Source organism: Falco naumanni, unplaced genomic scaffold (genome assembly GCF_017639655.2).
Source record: "Falco naumanni isolate bFalNau1 unplaced genomic scaffold, bFalNau1.pat scaffold_163_arrow_pat_ctg1, whole genome shotgun sequence".
Taxonomy (NCBI): Eukaryota; Metazoa; Chordata; class Aves; order Falconiformes; family Falconidae; genus Falco; species Falco naumanni.
In genome coordinates this window covers 36,133-56,564 of record NW_024427380.1, presented here as the reverse complement: position 1 = coordinate 56,564, position 20,432 = coordinate 36,133, and the positions used below count along the sequence as shown (strand labels likewise).

General features: G+C 56.0%; 1 protein-coding gene across 1 annotated transcript in view; it reads left to right on the top strand.

Moving 5' to 3' along the window:
- The first annotated feature begins 9,528 nt into the window (after positions 1-9,528).
- LOC121082027 (T-cell activation Rho GTPase-activating protein-like) overlaps positions 9,529-20,432 on the top strand; it is a 19,452-nt gene continuing 8,548 nt past the window's right edge. Inside the window, 8 exon segments of the mRNA XM_040581364.1 lie at positions 9,529-9,693; positions 9,925-10,048; positions 10,134-10,195; positions 10,197-10,282; positions 10,491-10,686; positions 10,911-11,028; positions 11,186-11,331; positions 11,787-11,878. Coding sequence (XP_040437298.1) covers positions 9,544-9,693; positions 9,925-10,048; positions 10,134-10,195; positions 10,197-10,282; positions 10,491-10,686; positions 10,911-11,028; positions 11,186-11,331; positions 11,787-11,878 — 974 coding nt within the window. The 5' untranslated portion in view covers positions 9,529-9,543.

Here is a 20,432-nt window from a genome sequence, read left to right as displayed (position 1 = left end):
CCCAGGCTGTCACTGGCCTGCTGTCCCCTCCTTTCACCCCTAGGCTGCCACTGCCTGATGTCCCCTCCTGTCACCCCCCAGGCTGCCACTGCCTGCTGTCCCCTCCTGTCACCCCCCAGGCTGCCACTGCCTGCTGTCCCCTCCTGTCACCACGCAGGCTGTCACCGCTTGTTGTCCCCTCCTGTCACCCCCCAGGCTGTCCCAATCTGCTGTCCCTTCCTGTCACCCCTAGGCTGCCACTGCCTGCTGTCCCCTCCTGTCACCACCCAGGCTGTCACTGCCTGCTGTCCCCTCCTGTCACCACCCAGGCTGTCACTGCCTGCTGTCCCCTCCGGTAACCCCCAGGCCTGTCCCCGCCTACTGTCCCCTCTGGTCACCCTCCACACTGCCACTGCCTGCTGTCCCCTCCTGTCATCCCCAGGCTGTCACTACCTGGTGACATAAGCTACATAAGATAAAAAAGAAAAAAGAAAAAAAACAAAATGAAAACCTGCTCTGGTGAACACCAAAACACCCGTGACTTTCTCAGACTCTTCACTACCCCACATGTGAGTCAAGGGACAGGGTCTCCTAAAGGCTCTTTTGCGGGCAGTTCCTGAAGACACCCCCATCCCCCACCCCCCACCCCACCCTGCTTTTCTACAAGTGCACAAAGAGGTTAAGAAGAGTTTCATGTCTAAGTTAAAGGAGGCAGTTTCTGAAATTAGCTTAGGTGAAAAAACCAAGGTGGTGTATTCATGGATTTTCTCCTCTGCAAAGCCATGAAGAAAACATGAAACGCACTCCCCAAAGGCAAAGGAGCAAACTGAGGGAGAGCAGCTCATTGGCACCTTTCAGAGCTTCAACAGTCTGGAGAAACGGGAAAAAAACCCATACAAAGATAAAGAGCAGCCAAGATGCACTTTTATAAAATGCACATTGGGGCCTGTTCCAGATCTCCGAATGACTTTCAATGTTGCTTTGCATGACTATTAGACCAAGGCCTAAAGTGGCGTGACAGCTTCTGCTTGCCGGGGCATGGTAAGATCACTCAAACGAGCGACAAGGTAACAAGTAAACACCAAAGGCAACAGCGGAGCTTACCGTTTCCCTCCACTGGCGACCAGCTGTGCAGTAAACCAGCTTAACCAGCCTCCCTAAGGATGGCTCTGAAGTCGCTGAAAAGGAAAAAAAGAAGGTAAGTCCTTAGCCTGGAATGCAAAGGCACCATCTTGGCTCCCAGGCAGGTGGCACTGATGGCCCAGCAGGGTCATGTCCCCACGTTCCAGGAAAGATAAAAAAAGTGCAGGACATGTTTGTGGGGTGGGTTTGATGCATCCTTTCCGTTTGCTGAAAGCCTGAGGAAGGATGTACCCCACGGTAGGACCGGTGGCACTTTAGACCTGAGGTTAAAAAAGTGCTGCACATCAGTGACACTCCCCAAGCTGCTTTCAACACCAAAGAGAAAAAGATTTGCTTTCTCCAGTATGGTGGGAATGATACCATAAAGTCGGTCATGGAGAGAAACCCTCTAAGCCTTGCTTGCAAGTTTCAGAAGGCCGGCATTCTTTATGGCAGTGCTGGGAGCACGGGGGAATGTTTCCTCTGAGCGTGCTCACCCAGTTCCTCGAGGGTACGCACTATGGACAGCAGAGCACTTGCACACTCATAGCGCATTACACACGCATTTTCAGTCAGGCACGGGATGGGTTACAAGTTGCTTGCTTTAATGCAAACGAGCACACACCCTCAGACAGCACTGCTGAGGTTTTTTACTAGCTCCCCGTGCTCCCCAAGCGGGGCCTTGCCCTCTCTCGGGGGGCTATCTGAGTCAGAGGTCACGATCTCCCCCCACAACAATTACCTTTGTCCGAATTCCAACCAACATTCTGCGGATCGCAGCACTCTATCGGCTTGTCTCCTCCTGCGACCACAACGTCCTCACCCAGAGGCTCTTTCTGCATCACCGAAGAGAACGCAGATCTTTTCCCCATCCATTCTTTCTTCCCCATCCTTCCCGAGGCTGACTCCCTGGATGAGAGGTCCCTTAATTCGTCACTTCTAACAGCTTTAGAGAGTCAGCTTGGCCTAACCTTTGTGCGCAGGTGTGTTTAACGTAGAGCTACACACCAAATCAGAGCGTGGCAACTGGGGAGCTCAGACATCTTGTCCCTTTGCCGAGCCAGCAGCTTCCCCTTAGCAGAATCCCTGGACATAAACGTATATACAGTGGAATCTAAACAGTGGCATCAAAGGTCCCCCCAGACACCACATCCGTCCCTAAAATCCTTCCCCCCAAACAACCCTGAAAGATTTCCCTTGACCCCCTCCTCCACCCTGGCTGTTCCTGAAATCATCCCCCACCTCCACCTCCCCGCCCTGGGCCTAAAACCTTTCCCCCAGACCCTGGTCCAGCCCTCCCCCACCCTTGGTCCGTCCCTAAAATCCTTCCCCCAGCTCCCTGGTCCTTCCCTAAAGGCCTCCATTAACCCCCCGTCCGTCCCTAAAACCCTTCCCCCAGGCCCCCCAATCTGTTCTCTAAATAACACACACACCCTCAACCCCCCCCAGGCCCCCACCCCCGGTTTATCAATACACACACCCCCACCTCCCCCCACCCCCCCCCACACCCACTCCCACAAACACACATCCTTGCCCCACCCCCACACACCCCGCTCCATCCCTAAACACCTTCATCCATTCCCACCCGTCCCTCCCTAAACCCCTTCCCCCCCGCCCCCTCCCCTGCCCCTGTCCCTCTGTCCCTGCCATGGCCCAACTGCCCAGCACCACCAGACCACTCTGGCCCAAACACCATAAGGCAACGGTTCCCACCTGACAATAGCAAGTCGAGGAACGCTTTTTTTTCTTAAATAGAGAGAGTTTTACTTCGTACGATGCCAACTACGCCGAATTATGTTTTGCTGACTGACTGGATACACAGCAAAGCTGAACTCTACATCAAATATAATCAAATCTATCAAATATATCAAATAATGGAATATATCAAACGCAGTTTCTTATATTACAATAAAAGAAAATAGCATGCAATATGATAAAAGGAACCAGTAGCAGTTACTGTGAGCAATATGATAAAAGAGCAACAGAAACGAAGCATCCAATTGTTATTCCAAAGTGTTAACGTGACTAAGGAAAGGAGACATCACCAATTCCCACCCCAATTCCCTTCGGCTGGGAGCCCCCTTGCAGCCAGTGCCAGGAGTCTCTCGGGAACTGGAAAATTCCCCTGGAGAAGGTGCCAGGAAGGAATTCTCTTGCTGCTTCCCACTGTGCATGGCAGCCATGTGAGGCACAGCACAAGAGTTCTGCTCCCTGCTTTCTCTGGTGAGAAAATTGACACAGCACTTTTGAACTCATACAGAAGCAAAAAACATGGCTTGGGAAAGTGCAGTGCTGCTCCCCTGGAGAGGGTTCCAGCAAGGAATTCTCTTGCTGCTTCTCACCCTGCCCTGGCAGCCGTGTGAGGCACAAAAGAAAATTTCTGCTCCCTGCTTTCTGTGGTCAGAAAACAGAACCATCACATTTGAAATGGTGCAGAACCAAAAAAAAGTCACCTTGTCCAAGTGCAGCACTGTTCCCCAGGAGTAGGTGCCAGGAAGGAATTCTCTTGCTGCTTCTCACCCTGCCCTGGCAGCCATGTGAGTCAGCACAAAAGTTCTGCTCCCTGCTTTCCTTGGTGAGCAAAATTGAGCAAAACCTTGTGCACTCATGCAGAACCAGAGCTCACCTTGTGAAAGTGCAGCGCTGCTCCCCTGGAGAAGGTGCCATGAAGGAATTCTCTTGCTGTTTCTCACTCTGTCCTTGCAGCCATGTGAGGCACAGCACAAAAGTTCTGCTCCCTGCTTTCTGTGGTGAGAAAATGGACCTCTCACATTTGCAATCATGCAGAGCCAAAAAAACCCTCACTATGGGTAAGTGCAGCACAGCTCCCCTGGAGAAGGTTCCAGGAAGGAATTCTCTTGCTGTTTCTCACCCTGCCCTGGCAGCCATGTGAGGCACAGCACAAAAGTTCTGCTCCCTGCTTTCTGTGGCGAGAAAATTGACGAAAACCTTGTGCACTCATGCAGAACCAGAGCTCACCTTGTGAAAGTGCAGCACTGCTCCCCTGGAGCAGGTGCCAGGCAGGAATTCTCTTGCTGCTTCTCACTCTGTCCTTGCAGCCATGTGAGGCACAGCACAAAATTTCTGCTCCCTGCTTTCTGTGATCCGAAAATTAACCCCTCACATTTTCAATCGTATAGAGTCGAAAAAACCCTCACCTTGACAAGTGCAGCACTGCTCCCCTGGGGAAGGTGCCAGGAAGGAATTCTCTTGCTGTTTCTCACCCTGCCCGGGCAGCCATGTGAGGCACAGCACAAAAGTTCTGCTCCCTGCTTTCTAAAGTTGGCAAAATTGACCGTTTATAGTTCTACTCATGTAGAGACAGGACTTTCTTATTCAAAAGCAAAACCCAAAAAGCCACGTAGCCGTGGGAAACCCTTTATCCTTCCGTGTGGCTGGTGACTTCCCATGGCTCTTCCGCAAGGCAGGAGAAACAACCATGAATTTGGAAGCCCACGTAAATTCAAGTACACTTAGTCCTCTGACAGTCACTACTTATGGGCCAGCAGTCCTCTCACCCCTCCACAGATCTGCCTCTTAGTCCTCTAGCAGTCATCCTCCATGGAGGGACCACAAGTCCTTCATACCTACCTACCAACTCACCAGAAATGAGTCAGACCACGCCAGAAGTGACACTGCCTGACCTGCAGGAGATATATTAGACCAGGAACGATGGTTTCAAGACAGAAAAAACATCACCATCCACCAGCACAGCAGAAAAACAACCAGAAGAAACTTCGTACACAAACCAAAGGCACCCATCCATACCGTACAAAGGAAAAAAAAGCTGAAAAAGGCACTCTCCACAAAAAAACCCACCACACAGATCACAAGGTAAGATAAAAATGCCATAACCCCAGGAACGCAGGGCCAACAAACAGATTCTGTCCATAACAGTAACACACTTTGACACTAACTTGCTTGACCTCTGGCATACTTGACCTTGTTGCCCCCAAACCCCAGCACATTGTAGCCCTAAGGCAACACAAAATGGAGCACAAAGTCCCTGAAGATCTCTGCCAGGGCAAAAGCAAAGCACAGAGCCACACGGGAGGGTGGGGTTGGAAGGGACCCGTGGAGGTCCTCTGGGCCAAGCCCTCTGCTCCAGCACGCTCACCTAGAGCAGGTCGCAGAGAACTGTGTGCCCTTGGCCTTTGAAGATCTGCAAGGACAGAGACTCCACAACCTCCTTGGACAACCTCTGCCAGCATTTGACCGCCCCGAGGGGGAAAATTTGCCATTTCTCTCTCTCCTTTCACTGTACCACATTCCAGAACAGCCATGACATGACAAGCTCAGGCTTGAAAGCCAGTGCTGTGGCTGGCCTGAAATTCTGTCCCCCTTTTTTTCATCCACTAGTAGCTAAAGGAGGACAAAGAAGGATTTCTTTCAAAGGAGAACTTCTCTTTTCCTCTGTCCTTCTTCTCTACCAGTGATCTGGATTCTGAGTGCTGCGCCACTGTCCTAAGGGCTGGGAGAGGGATACTTCTTGTAGGACAGGGAGGAGGTGACAGTGGAGATGATCAGGCTGGGGAAGCTGAAGGAAAACGCAAGCAACTGGAGTTGCCTGGAGCAAGAGTGGCCAGCTTCAGAGCTAGGTCACCTCGTGTCCTCAGCTCCCATGCAAGAGCTGAACCACACACATGGACTGCAAAGCAGTGTGACCCATAGAAAAAAACCTGCTTTTGGCTCAGGATCGCCCAGGGGCATTTAACTGCAATTCCACCCTTGTCAGCAGGAAGGAAACATGCCCTGCAAGCACACACTGAGGCATGACACCTTCACCGGGGCTAAAGGGTACCTCAGGAGACTTACATGGGACCCCCCAGCACCTGGATTGCTGGCTGGAGGATGGGTAGCCCTGCAGGCTCCATACATTGGACCAACGGGCACCTTCCCTTGTCACACAGAGCATCCTCTCGGATGCTCTGCACAGTTTCTGGTAGATCTCTGGAGAAGAGCTTCTCCCCAGGCCTCTCCCATGGGCTTGCTCACCCCCGGAGCCCTTCCCAAGCACAGCCCCAGCAGGTGGATGCAGCCGGCGATGCAGGGAAGAACAAGCAGCAGGCACCACAGTCAGCACTGCGGGAAAGCTGGGACCCCAGACACCCACTCAGGCTCCCCAATCCCAGCCTGGCCCACAAGAGTGCCTTTATCTCCCTTTCCCAGAAGTGCTGAATTCCCCTTCCAGCATTAGCCACTGGACCCACGCTGCTTCTTGCTGCAGTGTACAACAGCCACAAGAGAATTTGCTAGATGTCTCTGATTTCCTGCATTTTTCCTGAAAAGGGCGGGTGTGTAACTCTCTGAATGGCTTCTATTTGAAGCAAGGCATTGCTTAGGGTCAACAGTGAAACGAGACACGGGCCATCAAAAGCCGACTACGGGTCCCTTCTTTGCCATGGTCATGGCCTACCCCACAGACTCGCCCCTGGCCGTGTCGGCCACCGGCTGGGTGAAGGTCATGGCTAACAGGGCAGGGGCTCCTGGGTGCTGCTCATCCAGCCCTGATTGCCAAGGGTGAAGCCTTAGCACCCAGGTGGGATAAGGCCTTCCCAAGCAAGGGTGGTGCTCCAGGGGCACCACAATCCCTGCCGAAGCTCACCACACATTTCATTTACCTGTGGCGCCTGGCAGGACACGAGCGGCTCTTGACTGCTGCTAGTCCCCCCGCCTTTTGGTAAAAATGGAAGTTTTTCCTCCCGGTGGGCCTGCTCCAGTTCCAGCGCCTTGGGGCCTGAGGCCTAGCACGGCCTGGTTGCCAGAGGCCTTCCGACCGCTAGGCCGGCCTCCACCAAGAGGAGTCTGCCTCAGGCCACAACGGCCATCTCTAGGAAAAACAGCTTCTTTTATCGACCAGGACCCTGTCAAAACCCCAGGTCAAAGCGCTGGCCGCAGGCGCAGGGAGGTGGCCCTCGCCCCCTGCCCTGTCCTGCTCGGGGCTCCCCCGGGCGGGGCAGGCCCGGCCATACTGGAGAGGGCCCCGGCCCCGCCCCCCCCAGGCCCCGCCCACTTTCCGTTGGGCTCAGACCGTTGGTCACGGGGAGCCCACGGCCACCACAGGCAGCAGGGCAGAGCTGTGCTGGCACGCAGCGGCGCTGGCAGGAGGCAGCCTCTGGCCCAGGAGCGCTGCCACAGCACCAGCACCCCGCTCCCCAGCCTCCCCGTCGCCGGCTGGGCCCCCTCCTGGGTGCACGGCCAGGGCCCTCCTCTCCCGGGCAGGATGGGCCAGGCCTGCTGCTGCTGCGGCTCCAGGTGGGCTCCCCCCGGGCTCGGGGACACGCGGGCACAGCTGGGCCACGCAGCACTGGCGTTGCTCATGCCCGCCGCGCTCTGCTCTGCAGGGAGGCTCTCAGCGACGCCGAGCCGGTGCTGAGTGCGGACGTGCGGCTGACCCGGGGCCGCAAGAGGAGCGAGAGGCGCCTTCTGCTCCTCCACGAGGAACTGGTGGTCGCCAAGTTGCGGTAAGACCCTCAGAGCCCAGGTCCTTGCCCCCAGCCCCGGCCCAGGGACACCCTGGCACCAGCCCCAGGCCCCGGCCCCTCGGTGCTGGAGGCACCCATGTCCGTCCCAAGGACAGGTGGGGGACAGGGCTCTGCGCGTGGGGACCCAGCCCAAGGAGCCCCCCTCCAGCTCAGTGCCCGCCTCTGCTCTCTGCAGACATGGCACCAGCCTGCGCCCACAGCTCCGCCTGGCGCTGGACCAGCTGTGGGTGCTCAGCAGTGGGAAGGAGGCTGCGGGGCAGGATGGACAGGAGGAGGAGGAGCAAGGCACCGATGAGGACAGCACCTCTGTCATCCTCGCCTGGCCCACCGGCTCCTGCATCGCCACTTTTGGGTGAGTCGTGGTCGGGCAGCAGAGCTTCCCAGCCGTGCCCACGCCATCCCATGAACACAGGCCTCTGCCTTGCGTGCAGAGCTGGGCAGGGAGCAGGCAGCTCGGTGGCAGGGAGGGAGGGATGGGGGATGTTTCCCCATCCTGCATCCCCTGGTCACCTTTTGGTCCCCAGAAGGGAAGGGCAAACGCAGCTGCTCAGGCTGGACAGAGCGACCCAGGCAGGGCTTGGACAGCGCCTCTGTCCTGCCCCACGGGGCAGGGCTGTGCAGGCACCCACCTTTGCCCAGGGCTGGGGGCAGCAGGGCCTGACGCTCTCTCTCCTCTCTACCTGCAGATCCCAGGCACTGAAGGAGCTGTGGGTGGCCACACTGCTGGGGTAAGCCGGGGGGGTGCTCCAGGAGAAGCTGGGCCCACGGGGGAACACAGCCCCCAGCTGGGGAAGGTGCCCCCGTGGCTGCGAGCAGCTCTCGGGCACAGCTGCCTGACAAGAGACAAGAGACGGCTTGGGGCTCACCCAGCTCTCTCCCTCTCCCTTCCCGGTGCACAGGACACCAGAAGGACGCAAGGGAGCCCGCGTCACCCATCTGACATCCATCAAGCTCCTGGAGAAGGAGCTGAGCCGCCGCCACGCCGTGAGTGTCTCTCTGCTCTGGGCCCTGTCCCCGAGCACTGCTCCTGCAGCCCAGCAGCAGAGCCATGGCTGCTCACCTTCTTCCCCTCCTTCTCTCCCGCCCAGTGGAGGACACTGCGCGCCAGGAGCCTGGAGAGGCTGATGGAGGCACAGGCAGAGGTGAGAATGGCTGCCTTGCACCTGCCTCTGGCTGCGCCGGGATGCACAGGGACTGGGGTGACCTTGTGCGGGAGGGACAGAGGGTCTGACGGTGCCGCTCAGGGAGCAGAGAGTTTTGGGAAGCCAGCAGCACGCCAGCACGTTCTGACTGGTGACACTGGGAGGAACCCTGCCACATGGGGAAGAGAGCCCGGGAGGGCAGAGGGTCCCAGCTCTGCCGCGCTCAGGCTGCTGGTGGCCCTTTCTGCTGCGGGGCTGCTCTGCAAGCACAGCCTGATTCTTGGTTCTTGCAGGCTCATCCCAAGCAAGGGCCTGCGACGGCCCCATCTGCAAACGCAGGGGGACTTTGCCCCGCACCAGGTGAGTTTGGGAAAGCAAGGCAACCTCCTGCAATGCTGTGCTCACTTGTCCCGAGTGTCGCCATGCAGGTTGGGCAGCCCACGGAAGGATGTCACCTGGACGGACAAGGACAACTGCTGGGCCGCGGCTGCTGGACGTGCTTCTGCGGGGACACGGAGACTCTGCTGCAGCCCGCAGCTTGCAGGAGGGCAGGGCGAAGGCTGGCACAGGCTGACCCCGTGGCACGATGGCTCTCAAGAGCCTCTAGGTCAACACCTCCGAGCCACAGCCGCGGTTCCAGCTGCTGCCTCCCTGCCCATCCTGCCGCACCACACAGCACCGTGCTGCAGGCGGGGCAGCGCAGGGCAGGGCAGGCGCTGGGACCGCTGGCCTGGGGTCTCCATTGGTGGTGTCTTACTCTGTTTTCCTTTGCAGCAGGAGGGAGCAGCAGCGGGAGCAGCACCAGCAGGAGGAGGATGGGGCTGCCCTGGCCCTTCGCCCTGCGGCGCACCCCGGCCGCTGCCCAGGCGCCAGGGCAGGCGGGCTCCGGCTGCAGCAGGGCGCTCTTTGGGCAGCCCCTGGCAGCCCTCTGTGGGGAGGACAACACGCTGCCCCGGCCCATCCAGGTAAGCCAGCCTGGACAGACGGGGTCCCCAGCCCTCCCTCCGGCTGCTCTGGAGAGGGCCTGCGTGTCCCCAGCAGCTGCGGGGACAGGGCACTGGACTCTGCACCCCCAGAACCTGCTTCTGGTCCCAGACCCTTTGTGGCGCTTAGGCAACCACGTCTGGGGCAGAGCTCTGGTCCTTGCCACCGCTTGGTTCTTCAGCCAAGCAAGTGGCCTCCTGCCTCTCCTGCAGGAGCTGCTGGCTGTCCTGCGCCAGCGAGGACCGACGACGGAGGGGATATTCCGCAGAGCTGCCGGCGGCACAGAACTTCGGCAGCTACGCGAGGCCCTGGACCGCGGCAAGGACATTGACATGGGGAAGTCAGCCTGCGCTGCTGCTGGCCGTCATCTTGAAGGTGAGCGCTTCTGAGCTGCAGCTGGAGGAGCTCCTGGCTGGCCTGCAGCGTTCAAAGGCTCACCTGCAGCCCTTGGCATTGCAGGACTTCCTGCGAAGCATCCCCAACCAAGCTCCTCATCATCGACCTCTACGAGGACTGGATGGCAGCCATGGAGAGGGCCAGCAAGCAGGCCAAGGTGGAGGAGCTGAAAGCGTAAGTGTGGGCAGCAGCCTGCCTGGTGAGCAGGGACCGGGAGAGTTCTGGGACCTGCCTGCAAAGCATGGGTTCCTCAGAAAGCTGTCTTTTCGGGCAGCTGCAAAGCTGTGCAACACGGCTGCTGGCTCCCACCCGCCTGGGGCCAGCTGCGGGGACGGCTGTGGGCACCCTCTGCTTCATCAGCCTTGTCTTCCTCTTCCCTCAGGGTGGCCGACAAGTTGCCTGCGGCCAACCTCCTCCTCCTGAAGCGGCTGATGGCCCTGCTGCAGCACATTGGCCACAACGCAGCCACCAGCAGAATGAGCTGCAGCAACCTGGCCATCTGCGTCGGGCCCAACCTGCTGAGCCCACCCAACGAGGACCTGCTCCCGCTGCAGGCCATGCTGGCGGTGACCGAGAAGGTACGCCCTACCCAGCAGCCAGTGCTGCCTTCCCGGCCCATCGGAGCTTGGCTGTTGAGAGGTCCCTGGCTGCCTCCTCCCTTGAGCCAGGGCTGGTGGGCTGGGTGCCTGGAAGAGCAACCCCCAGCCGCAGCCACCTGCGCAGACAAAGGGTCAGCAGTGGGAAAGGCTGCTTGACACGTCTGCAGGCACCTGGCTTGAGACCAAGGCTTTCATGTCTGCAGGTGAACGTGCTGGTGGAGTTCCTCATTGAAAACTGCGGGGACATCTTTGGGGGGGAGGTGGCCGGCCTCTCCCCTCCATCAGCCGAGGAGGTGCCAGCACCCATGGACAGGCGCACAGGTAGGAGGCGGGACTGAGGCTTGTCACAGACACTGGGGCTTGGGATGCCAGAAACCTCAACGTTGAGGAGACAAGCGGTGTAGGGCTCGGCTGGGCTTTGCTTAGGTGTTCTTGACTTCCAAGAAGTCACGCTGCTGCACGTGCTTTTGCTTTCCAGAGCTGCGGTGCGAAGAGCAAAGTGGCCCTGCAGGCACAGCAGACACCCAGCGTCCAGCAAAAGCCTTTCTGGATGCAGCCGCCTCTCTGCTGGACATCGACAGAGGAGCTGGGGGAGACACAGGGGCAGGGCCCAAAGCGGCAGAGGTACGGCAGCTCCACAGACACTGGGACAACATGTCTCAAGTGGGACAGTAATTTCCCAGGAGGCCAAGAAGCTGCTGGGCCTCCTCCTGGCAGCCGCTCTCTTGTGCCTTTGGGGCTCCTCCTCTCCCCCCAGAGTGGTGCGTGTTAAGGAAAACTGGAAAGGCTGTTTCTGGAATGCACTTCATTAAGTATGATCTGCTTCATCAAACAAAACATACCTACAAAATACCCACAGAAGGACAGAAAGGAGTAGCTGCCACCTTGAGAGGGCTTTTGCTCAAATCCTACTCCGTCGCAGCTTCATCAAGTCTAGGCTGCATTGGCTGGGCTGTGCAAAATGTGCACGATGCAAACCAGCATCTCCTCTGTAGAGCTCATACAGCAATTTGGCAGTCAGGCCCTCACTACCCCAGGCTGTCACTTGCCACCCGCTACCTCCCAAATTTCTGGTTTAGGCACCTCCAGATTTGCCTCCAGGCACCCCCGAGGGCACGGCAGAGTCCCTGGCACGCCTGCCACAACTGACCAGCCTGCCCCAGGAAACCAGGTAGGAAGAGCTCCCCTTGCCTGACCTGAGAGCTCACTGCAGGGGCCTGGGGCTTTCCCCATCTCATCACGCTGTGGGATGGAAAGGTTTGCAGGCTCCCACCAGGAGAAGGAAAAGTCAAGGAAAAGGAAGAGAAAAGAAGCCTGGGCAGAGGAGAGGGACAGCCAAGCACAAATAAAAAGGAGAAGAGAGGAAATGATTTCGTGGACCCAAACCTGAGAGAATGCAGGAAGCTGCAGCACGTCAGGAAGGCCAGGTGCGTACCAGGTGCTGCTGCCCATCTTTCCCAGCTCTGAACACGGCCCTAAGTCAGCCCAGCTGGCTGGCAAGGGCCGGCGAGGGCTGGTGCTGAGCAGGGTTTGGGATGAGCCCCACGGCAGCTCCCCGGGGGCTCCCCGTCGAGCCCTGCTGTGTGGCACAGGGGCACTGTCAGCATCCCTGCGCACGCACAGCTCCCTAGGGACATCACCCCTGGGGAGAAGGCACCGGAGCCGGCCTCGAGTGGAGGCCAGCAAGAGCTGTCCCTTCTGGGCCATGAGGAATGCCTCAGAAACAGCGTCCCCCAAAGAGGGGGGAACCAAATCCTGCCTCTTCCTGCCTCTGGGGGCTTATCAGAGCTTTCTGACTCTGTCCTTGCAGGTGCTGACTGATTTTCACCGGCTGAACAGCTGTGACTCCTGGGCCCCCTGCAGCTGCTGTTGACAATAAAAGAATCTTTTCCCTCTCCTGACTGTGTCTGCCATAGGGTCTCGTGGAGTGGGGAGCGCTTGTGCTGGGGTGGACCCTCGGGGAGGAGATTGGGATCGTCCCTTGCCCCAGCACCCTTTCCAGCGGGCATCGGGGCTGAGCTGAGGGGCTTTAGGAGGAAAAGCAAAGCACAGAGCCACACAGGAAGGGTGGGGTTGGAAGGGACCCGTGGAGGTCCTCTGGGCCAAGCCCTCTGCTCCAGCACGCTCACCTCGAGCAGGTCGCAGAGAACTGTGTGCCCTTGGCCTTTGAAGATCTCCAAGGACAGAGACTCCACAACCTCCTTGGACAACCTCTGCCAGCATTTGACCGCCCCGAGGGGGAAAATTTGCCATTTCTATCTCTCCTTTCACTGTACCACATTCCAGAACAGCCATGACATGACCAGCTCCCTACAGCTCTGGCAAAACCAAACTGGGTGGAAATCAGAAACTGGTACTGCTGTGTAAGCAGCACAGCCTTTAAACCCAAACCAAGGGTTTCATTCTAAAGGTCAGCTTTTGGAGCACCATGAGGCTCTGGTGGGACAGCTCTGGAAAGAGTTAAGCCTACGCATCTTCAGAAGTTCTGCTCACCTTGGAAGAGGCCACATATGCAGGGCTAGCGCTGCCCGTACCCTGGAAGGTTAATTTAACCCTAATTTCTAAATAGCACTGCAGATACCATTTGAAGGGCACAGCACTGTCTGCCTCTGTCTCACTATGAGCAAACACTGACCCGCCGGCTAATTATTCAGCTGCTTTGGGGGGGCGGGGTGGTGGTGGTGGTAGTGGTGGTAATTTGCAGTAGATTTAAAAACCACCCTCTTGCCAATTCAAGTCTGCTCCGACTTCAGTGAGAGCAGCTGGGGAGAACTGCAGTCAATGCTGACAGGCTCTTCAAAGCCTTCACTGCCTGCAGCCTGCACGGTTTGCTCAGAGAGCAGCAGAATCGCCCGTCAGCCAGAACAAGGAACAGAATCACTAAAGCAGCATCCCCTCATCAGAACTGTTTTTAAGTTTATCTCCTCCGTGTTTTGCTGTCTCTCCATATGGCCGTTTTGTTAATAAAGGCAGTGTCGCCAAAGGCTTGAGGTAATAAACAATTAAATTAGTAAATGAAAAAAATTGTGTGCTAGAGGGGAGAAGCCAGTATGGGAATGGGAACTGCGTGTTCTGCCCTTGCTTACATCACACCTGACCAAGAGCCTTTATACATTGCCTGAAAAATCAGTTATCTGCAGTGAATCCCAGTGACAAGACAAATAGTTACGGCTTTTTTTCTTTTCTAAAAAAACACACAAAACTTGGTCTCTTCTGCAAGGTCAGCTCCAGTTGAATGTGACAGCAGCGCATCCCTGGGAACGCCGAAGGGGATCTGCATTGAGCCACCAGGCACCCTCCTGAAGACGACGCAGCTGGCTGTACGACCGCTGCTGGAAACCAGGCAGCAGCGAGCTTCACCTGGAGCACAGGGCTCTGGATCAGGGAGGTCAGGGACCAGGCTGAAGGAGACAGGACCCCGCATTACGACTGTCATGAGAAGAGGAAATCCCAAGGAAGGTCTTCTGCCTCCTCCCTCGTTACAAGGCGCTGGGAAACCATTTGCGCCCTGTGGCAGCACATAACAGACCCAGCACGGGGGTTATGCAGGCAGAAAAAAGCTGCCACTGATTAAGAAACCTTACACCCTAGGCCTATCTTTTCTTTCCTGATCACAGAGACGTGACATGCAGCTGCCTTCTGTGATGCCAAGAGATGTCAGCCTTAGCAGCCACACAAAAGATCCCTGAGAAGACAGCGTGACAAAGAACAAGTAGGAAATGATCTAAGAATGATGCTTTTTCCTTTCTGCAGGGAGAGCAAACACTTCCATCAGCCCATAACAAGCCTTTGGCACTTGTCAATATGGCAAAAATCAGGCACTTAGGGAGGCAGGAAAAGAAGATGACAGTGGAGCAAGGAGGAGAAACAGCCACTTTTGTCAGCAGGTTACATCAGCCCCCCGCTAAGCTGCAACAGCTCCTTCATGTTGACCCATTCCTCCAGTCTTTTTTTACCCAAGACAGACACAAATCCTCCCCTTGCTGGATCCAGAGGATTCCCTAGCAGGCTGGGCTGCCTGGCAGCTGGGAAAGCAATCTGACAGGGAAAAGCACACCCGACAGACACAGGATTCGCTGGGTGAGCACAGGACGACACACTGGTCCCAAGGGTCGCAGATCTGCAGACACCCTGGCAAGCAGGGATAAGCCAACCGAGGACGCAGGTACGCAGTCCCTACACCCCTCTTCCAACCCAAAAAGCCCCATCTCAACGCACAGATTTGGCGGGGTTTTATTTATCTTCATTGGGTGGCAGAGATGCTCCCTGCTGCTCCCTGCAACTGAGAACAGAACAGACACAACTCACCCAGCAGAGAGGAGAGGGGTACAGGGAAGCTGGTGCCTGAGGGGTACTGCAAGTAATTCCTGAAGTCACTTTCCCAAAGTGAAGCTCACCACAAATCATCCTGGCTTGCTCAGGTAATGCTCTTGTCTCCCCCAAAGCGAGCAGCAAGCTTGCCTTAACAGGAAGAGCAATTTACACTCGACGGTTAAGAGTACCATCGGGGTGGCAGCACGGCCACCATCATTACAGCATTTTCCTTTTCTGTTTCAAACAAGACACCAGCCTTTCATTTGCCCTGTGGCTGCCCCTTCAGTTAACCTCATTCAGTTTGTCAAGCTGCCCGTCAGTCTGCATAACATTCCCGATGCAACGCTCCTGTGAAAATTTCAGTCAATAACTCGCTCTTTCGAGTGGAGACCATGATCTCTGAGCCTCACAGCCACCGTTTGCAGATTGGCCAACAAATGGGAGACAGGGAAATGACGGCTCACCACCCTGCAGCAACCTCCAAGCAGGAATCAGAGCAGCGGCTTTGGCGCTTTAGAGGACACAAGGCTTGGGTTCAGGGACACGGGGGAATGAAGGATGCCCGTGTCACCCATCAGCTGGGCTAAGGCACAGCCCAGCCTGCTCCGCTCTCAGATGGACACGTGCGCGTCACCCTGACACCCGACTGCATCTCAGGCTTTATCTCCACAATTATTCAGTCCCCTCTGCTTCCCGTCAAGGAGCTGCCAGGCAGCGTAAGGCAGCCAAGGGCAAAACTTCAACTGGGGCAGCAAAAGAGCAGCAGAGCAGGCAGCTGCTGAGGGCCAGGGCGCAGCTCGGGCACATCTCGCCCACGCCCGCGCTGCTCCCATCAGGCAGCCTCAGCAGCACCGTGCCCACAGTCTGGCTGAAGAGCCCTTGGTGAAGCGGCTGATGGAGCAGGTTCCCAGGACCTGCCTCCTGGCACGTCTCCATGAGAGCAGCAGCTGCCCTGAAAAGCAGAGATGCTCACCATGGGGGAACTCGGCCCCGTGGAGTCAGCAGGGGGGAGCATCACACACACACAGTCACAGGGCGGCTGGGGCTGGCGAGACCTCTGGAGATCATCTGGTCCAAGCCACTGCTCAAGTTTCTTTATTGCAGGCAAAGAAACCGTCCCTGAGCCGCCTCGTATTACTGCTCTAGTGATCGATCAGCCCCAGGATTGGCAGGGATGGCGGTGAAGCACGACAGGCTTTATTGCCCAGTCCCATGGGTTAGGGCCCTGAGGCAACGGAGGGGCAGATGTACCCTGCAAGCCCCCCGGCGACACCGCGAGCTGCCCGGGGAGGAGGGGAGGCATTGCACCGGGGCAGCAGGACCCGAACAGCTCTGCGGGTCACTGCCTGCGACAGGCATGCAAACCCATCATTTCAACACCAGTACCAGCCATCCCTGGTGGCTTGCTCTCGCCACAGATGGCAAGCGGGTTTTCATGGTGGATTCAAAGAAAGCTGCCCTGGGAATCCCTCCCCCACTTGGAGGTTACCGTTGTCCCCCAAACAGCTGGAAAAGCAGCAAGGAGGAAATTCGCCCCCCTCCTCCTTGGCCCAGGAGGCTGAGCCTGGCCTCTCGCACGCTGCCTGATGCTTTACCCGCAGACCCAGCCAAGCCCACAGAGCCAGGCCTGGGTGAACCAGCTCCACAAATCCCACCCACCTAGCGTGGAGCAGAACAAACCTCCTCCCAACCCTGTTTTTAAGCCCCTCACAGATCCCACCTCCAGTGAGCGGCACATCCCACCCAGCCTCCGCACGGAGCCCTCCCTGGCTGCACCAGCCCTGCCCCCCCTGCCAGGGCAGCGACCCAACCTCCTCCTGCCACCTGCCACGCAGCTTGTCAGCTGCAGCCTCCATCAGTTCAACGGCCTTTCCCTGCGGCTGGCCCCCGGAGATGCTCTGCAACGCGACGGAGCCCACACACTCTGTAGCTACACAACCCTTACCGTTATATTTTTGTGCAACACCACAGCTGGTTGGGCCCCCAGCAGGTGTGAAACTCACCTCACCACAGGCAGGTTGAGGACAAACTTCACACCCCAGACTCTGTCACAAACAGCAGTCTGACACAAAGCAAACGCAGACCTAATGGGGAAAGCGTCGGGAAATCCATGCCCTTCCAGGAGCAAAGGGCCACAGGGGCCTCTTGATCTCAGAGCTCCAAAGACACGACTCTCCGTTAAATACCCTCCAGAAAACAAAGGGAAAACCTGTAAAGATGATCCAGACTCATTTCTGCGCAAACGACTATGCAAGCTGTCTATTTTACTGAGGGGTGCCCCAGCTAAAACTGCCCCCAGAGCCAGGCTCCTCTCGCTGCGTTGGGACGGAATATCTTGCTTTCTCTCTGAGACAGCAATACGGAAACGTTGCATGTAAAAATCAGGCCACGGGCTGCTACAGACCAGTCAATTTTCATTGGGAAATAGCCCCACAGATACTTACCATCTCTACACAGAAGGATGCAGGGATGACAGCCTGATTGGAGAGGTGGAGAGTTTTGGACGCATCTTGTAGAACTTCAATACTGTCGGAATTGATCTCACTCAGATGCACGTAGACAACCCGTCCTTCTCCAACACTCACTAAACAGATATTCTGCTCCAGGAAGCAGGTAGGAAAGAAAAAAGAAAAGCAGGGGAAGTTAAAAAATATGTGACAGCTCTAAGGGTCCTCCTCGACGGGGTGATAAGTACGGCTGTTGGAAGTTTTCAGTGTTGCAAGGCTGAAACAGAAGGCCTGGGGCAAGTGCAGGCTCGGGAGTGACCCCATCCGAAAGCCTCAAGCTCCCGTTCTCAGGGGACAGAGAAACCCTGGGTCCCACGCTTTCCTTTCCAGACCTCCTCCACAGTTAGCTCTCCTTTCTCTGCCTTGTGCCTGCTCCCGCTCCTTCTGCCGCTCAGCCTTGTCCCAAACCTCCCTGACCGCTGCTGCTGCACAGCGACACTTGGACAGTTACTTCTCTGACATTCCCAAAAATGCACCTCTGCAAACCAGCACAAGCCAGAAGCGAAGCAGGCTCTTCAGAGCAGAGATCGTGCAAGTTACGGCCTCTGATGTGTGCTTATGTGTATTCCTGGTATGACATGAATAACAGGCATTAATTATTCATTACATCATTCAAGCGGTGTTTTTTCTCTTGACAGTCAGACCCAAAAGCTTTCTCCTTGCAGAACTGGCACAGACTACTGGAGGAGGAACACAGATCCCTTTGCTAAACCACCTTCCCACATCATTAAAAACAATGAGAATTTGTCCACTCTTGCGGTGGATTTCGCTGGTTCCAAACACCTCAACACTTCAACTGGATCTGAATGCATAGAACTCCCAACACTGACCAGATGCCGTATGATTCACTGGAGGGCACAGAGTACGATTTAACTGAAAAAGAAACCAGCCTCCACGATGTAAAACCTGTAATGATGTCTGGCTCAAGGAAGTGGTATTGACAGCTGTCAGAATCACCAGCCCAACTCAGCCAGAAGCAGCAGCATCCAGAAATGCTCATCCCTTGACAGGGCACTGCTGCGTGCAACTAAGAGCCAAAAAACTCACCTACCAAGGCTGGGGCCTCCAAAATAAGGAACTGAAGCCATGCACGATGATGCATGTCTGGGCGATGCTGCCCAAAGCTCCCGGGAAGGAGGAGCTGCAGGGAAGAGCTGCGCCTCGCCAGCCAGCTCAGCTTCCCGGTGACAGCGGGACAGCAGCAGCAAAGGCAGGGCAGAGCCCTTTGGAGATGAACGCAACAACATCTGGAGGATGCCCAGGAGAGCTGCCTTCTGTCAGCCTGTGTACTAACACCACGCATCCTCACCACCAAGGAGAGGGCTTCAAAAACCCCAACCCCTTCATCTACAGGGTTCTAAAAGGGACAAGGAAAATGCCATTCAACAGCCTTACAGGCAACATGGCACAGGGAAAGGCAGCAAGAAGCGATGGCAGCTCTGCCACCAGTAACGCCAGCGCTGGGATTTACCAGCTCCTTCATGCAGATGACACATGCCAGACTGGAGCTGGCACGCGGTCACCTGCAAACCAAATACCCGACAACAGAGCTGTGGAGGGACTCTGCACAACCTGGATGAAAGGTCTGTACCACGTTCCGCCTGAAACGGTGGTAAAGACCAGGCATCGACACCGGGCACCGCAGCCTAAGGCAAGAACGAGCTTTGAAGTTCTATTGGAACACGCAGCCATTCCCAAGGTCAGACTTGCAGCCGTACGGGTAGGATCTGCCACCAGCGCAGGACACGTAACAAGACAGCCAGCTCTTCTGCCAGCCCAGAAAGCTTTGGGTGCGTCAGCTACCAGGGAACTGCTGGAACTGCACTGCAACCAGAAGACAGACCTATAGAAAATGCAACGCAGCTAGTCCTTTCTTTAGGGACAGCTACGCTTCTCCAGCTGAAATGCTCGCCCTTTGGGCAAAACATTGACACGCTCACGTCCAAATAGAAAACATTAAGGTAAGGTCAACTTTCAATTTATAAATTGTTAGCCCAAGGGTAAAAGCTTTTCAAGGAACCTGTAGTTCAAAATCCAGCTGACATTTAAACAACTGGTTATTCCAGTGGGGAGAAACCCTCCTCTTTCGGGGAAGCATGCCTTCTGTTTGCAAGCAACTGTTTTGTCAGACTTGAGACTTCCCTGCAAAGCCTGCATTGCCTGGCCTTGCTGTTGACTGGTTTACATGCACATCCCCAGCAGCCAGGGTTGAGATGATCAGTGGCATCCAAGGGATCTGGCATCATCGTTTCAATTCGGTTTATAAAAAGTTTATATCCCTGCAATTGTTTTCAAAATGTCAGCCTTCCTTTCTGTTACAGAAAGCTTCAGGTTCTCGGGAATCCTCTGATATCCCCTTCCGTGCTCAGAGAGAGGACAAGACATTTCAAAACAGCTGCTTCAAAAGTTAGTATCCTTTTAAATTAAAGTTTAATTAACTATATTTGTTCTCGATTTCAGCCAGTGGAAGCCAGGACACCACATACAACATTCTCTTGCCTACACTTTGTTGTTGCTGCTGTATACGCCTGAATGCAAATGTCTTGTAGGAGCCTTTAGTCCAGGAATGCTTTGCCTCACCCCTTTTCAAGCTTGGTAGGGAAAAAAAAAAAAAAAAAAGAGAAAAAAGCCTGTGCCCCAGATGCAAGCAGTGTGGAGTCTCATGCGTCTTTGGCTGGGGCTTTTGGCAAAGAGATACGATGGTTATTTCTCAGGCGGGATGGACCTGACTTTCAGGAAAGCTTAAATCCAGCTTTACAGAAATCATCATTTCAGCACGGTCTCTTACACCGCTCCTGCTTTTAGCGGCATTCAGCGATGTCCCCGTGCACTCCTGAACAAGAGTTCTAATGAAGCAGCAGCTGCTGCTCATCTCGTAACGCATGAGAGAGAGAGACCCAGGAA